Here is a 3,169-nt window from a genome sequence, read left to right on the forward strand (position 1 = left end):
TATTTGTTAAACAAGACAGTCCCTGTTTTAAGTAAAACTCATTTCTTTAATGATATTCTTTAAATTAAATGATAACAATATTAAAGAGGAAAGGCAAATTATTTGATGGTTCATGGGGAGTTATCTTGTTTAAGTTGGTAATTACCTTTTGTGGAAAGTTTGGAAGGAGCTGTGGGCAATTATTGGGAACTCAAATCCTATTTAATATGGGCTCAACATTAGAAGGAGGGGATGAACTGACTTGTTGAGTTTTGTATTATTTCTTTTAGTAGAGTAGCCTCTCGAAATAGCTTAACGTTATCTTGTATTTCCTTTTTGCCTGTTCTATTATCCCTTCCTCTCTGAAGGGCACGTTCTTACGCGTAATTGGCTAATTGTAAATAGTCTCAGACTTTGGAATAAAAGATTATCCCGGACCTACACTGAAGTTGTAATGTTCAAAAACATATTTAATGGGTTTATTAGGATTAAATCAAAATAAGTCTATTTAGTATGGTAAAATAAAATAAAGTATTTTATTTTTATCCTATGGACTTGTAAATGTTAGCCCGAGAAAAGAAAATAAGAATGACATTTTTGGGTTCAAATCATGAATTACCACTAAATAAAGCCCACAAATACTTATGTTCTCACTTAAGTTGGAGGGCATTTTTGGTATTTACACTCGCACCTTGTTTCCTCTTGTTGTCTTACATGTGGGGACCACTCCCACTTTTGACTCTTCCTTGTGAAATTGAGAACACACACGTTAGTCTCAAAATCAAAAAAAAAAAAAAAAAAATTGAAAATAAAATAATATAATGAAACCATATATAGCCTTATTCTTTTAAGAAATGCTAGATCTCATTCTAGTATCCTTATGGGATTCTTCTATACTGAAATGTCATCTTATATTTTTAATAAATCCTAATGAGAGAAATCAAGTTGTAGTTTTTCTTTATTAAAAATAAAGTGTTATGTCAGAATATAAAGATTTCATAAGAACACTAAAAAGAGCTCTAACATTCCTATATTCTTTCTCTTTTTTATACACTTTGACTTTTCAACACTTAAGACAACAGCACTTCGATTTTTCTTACTTCTTACGTGATGCACTAAACACCTCTTCACTTTTGCTTCACTTAACTCAAAGAGGAGTGATACATGGACAGCAAAATGTGTGCATAACATGTGCATAATAAAATATATGGGTGCGACTCATACACGTGGATTGTGCACTTGTTGTGTAAAAATCATTTTCTGAACTCAAAGAAAAAAAAAAAAAAAAAAAAAAAAAAAAAAAAAAAAAAAAAAAAAAGAAAAGCTCTCAGGTCTTCTCACACAACTAGCCTATTTTTCAAGCTTTCAAACTCTTCTTTCCTCTTTGGTTCTTTCACATTGATTATAGACAGGCTATGGGTCTCAACATTTGAAGCTATATTTTTGTGCTTCTTGGGCTGAATCGTGAGGATCTTCCCCTCTTTACCTTTCATGTGTTCTTCATCTTCTTACTCATGTCTTTTGTTAATGTATCACCTAGACATCATCCTAATGACAGCACACATGCAGCCACACATGAAACATTGGCCACATTAGTAGCAGGGACACATGGCACACCAGCCACTTTCGACCATGCTGCCCTCCAAACCACCTCAATAGCCGACTCTCCTAGCCTAGCAAGCCTTTCCATATCAGCCTACCCTTCCACACCATCAGCCGCATATCATGATGCATATTATGCAGCAAATCACATTCACATATCAGCCTACCCTTCCACACCAATAGCTTCATATCATGCTACATATTATGCAGCAAATCTTCCTATAACAGCAGCCTATCTCCCCATGTCTACAACATGTCATGCTACCAAATATCCCCAAGATTCTACACTTAACTTCCCATCTAAGTCTAACAACCCAAGATGGAAGGAAATCAACCATACCAGCAGCCGCATAAAGTCCCATCCTCTTATGGTATCAAACTTGTCCTTCAAGTGAAGTGTAATTCCCTCGGCAACGTCAAGTCTCAAAGTCAGCATGTCACTCAAGATGAAATCCACTAGAGAAGGGAAGAATCAAAGCATCGAAAGGAAAGATCCTACACCGATAATGCAAAGGAAAATATGTGCTCTATTGTAACAAATCATGGCAGAGTTGTTTTCTTTTTTTTTTTTCCTAGTTTGAATTATCGATGGCTGTGTATATAAAGCCTAATGTCGTCTCAATGTAATTTAAGCCTTTTGAAAATAACATCACAGAATTTTTCATGGTATCAGAGCTTTTCTAGGCACACGCCAATATCTATCTGATCCTACCTATGGCTTCCTCTTCTTCAAATCCTAACCCTTTTGTTCCTACCTTCACCCCACCTACCTCAAATCAGAATGCTTCTCTCAAACTTGATAATAACAATTATCTCATGTGGTTGACTCAAGTTCTTCCTATACTGCGTCACCATGAATTGTTGGGTATTGTTGATGGCTCATAACCATGCCATTCAAAGTTCATCACCAATGATGAACAAAAAGAAGTCCTCAATCCAGAATTCACTGTCTAGAACAAGAAGGACCAACATCTTCTAAGTGTGATCACCTCATCCCTCATTGAAAGTGTCTTGGCCTCTGTCTATGGCCTGCACACATCCAAACAAGCATGGATTGCACTGGCAACCATATTTGCTTCTCAATCGAAGTCTCGAATTCCCATATGAAGAAACACTGCAAACACTTACTCAAGGACCCAAGACTTGTTCCGAGTTCCTACTGACAGCCAAAAGTTTGGCAAACCAACTTGCTGCTGCAGGTAATCCTATTTCTGATAAAGAGCTGATTTCCTATATCACTAATGGGTTGAATCCACCTTTCACCAGTTTCATTACCACCTACTCCTTTGCAACTCGAGACACTCAAATCAGTTTCAACGATTTTCAAGATGAATTATTTAGTCATGAAATGCTCCTCAATCAACAGCAATCTAAGGCAACAGACAGCTCAACCATTGCCCCGACAGCACAGCGCCCTGCCAATCCTCAAGTCTCCAAAGGTAAAGGACCTATGTATCCACCTTCCCGATATGCTCCCAGAAACTATTCCCCCAAGCCCAGCTATGGCTCTCAACATCAACCTCAGTATCACCAATACAACAGGAGTCCTCACCCTTACAATCAGGGGTCTCAATTCTCCCAGCAATAG

At 37.2% G+C, this 3,169-nt stretch overlaps 1 protein-coding gene across 1 annotated transcript; it reads left to right on the top strand.

Moving 5' to 3' along the window:
• Positions 1–2,605: 2,605 nt before the first annotated feature.
• On the top strand, positions 2,606–3,169 carry LOC133868879 (uncharacterized). The gene has a single exon (XM_062305884.1). The coding sequence runs from the start codon at positions 2,606–2,608 to the stop codon at positions 3,167–3,169; it is 564 nt and encodes a 187-aa protein (XP_062161868.1).

This window comes from Alnus glutinosa, chromosome 5 (assembly GCF_958979055.1).
Source record: "Alnus glutinosa chromosome 5, dhAlnGlut1.1, whole genome shotgun sequence".
Classification (NCBI taxonomy): Eukaryota; Viridiplantae; Streptophyta; class Magnoliopsida; order Fagales; family Betulaceae; genus Alnus; species Alnus glutinosa.

Coding starts and splice junctions, on each gene's coding strand:
- LOC133868879 (XM_062305884.1), top strand. CDS start 2,606: ATGGCCTGCACACATCCAAACAAGCATGGATTGCACTGGCAACCATAT.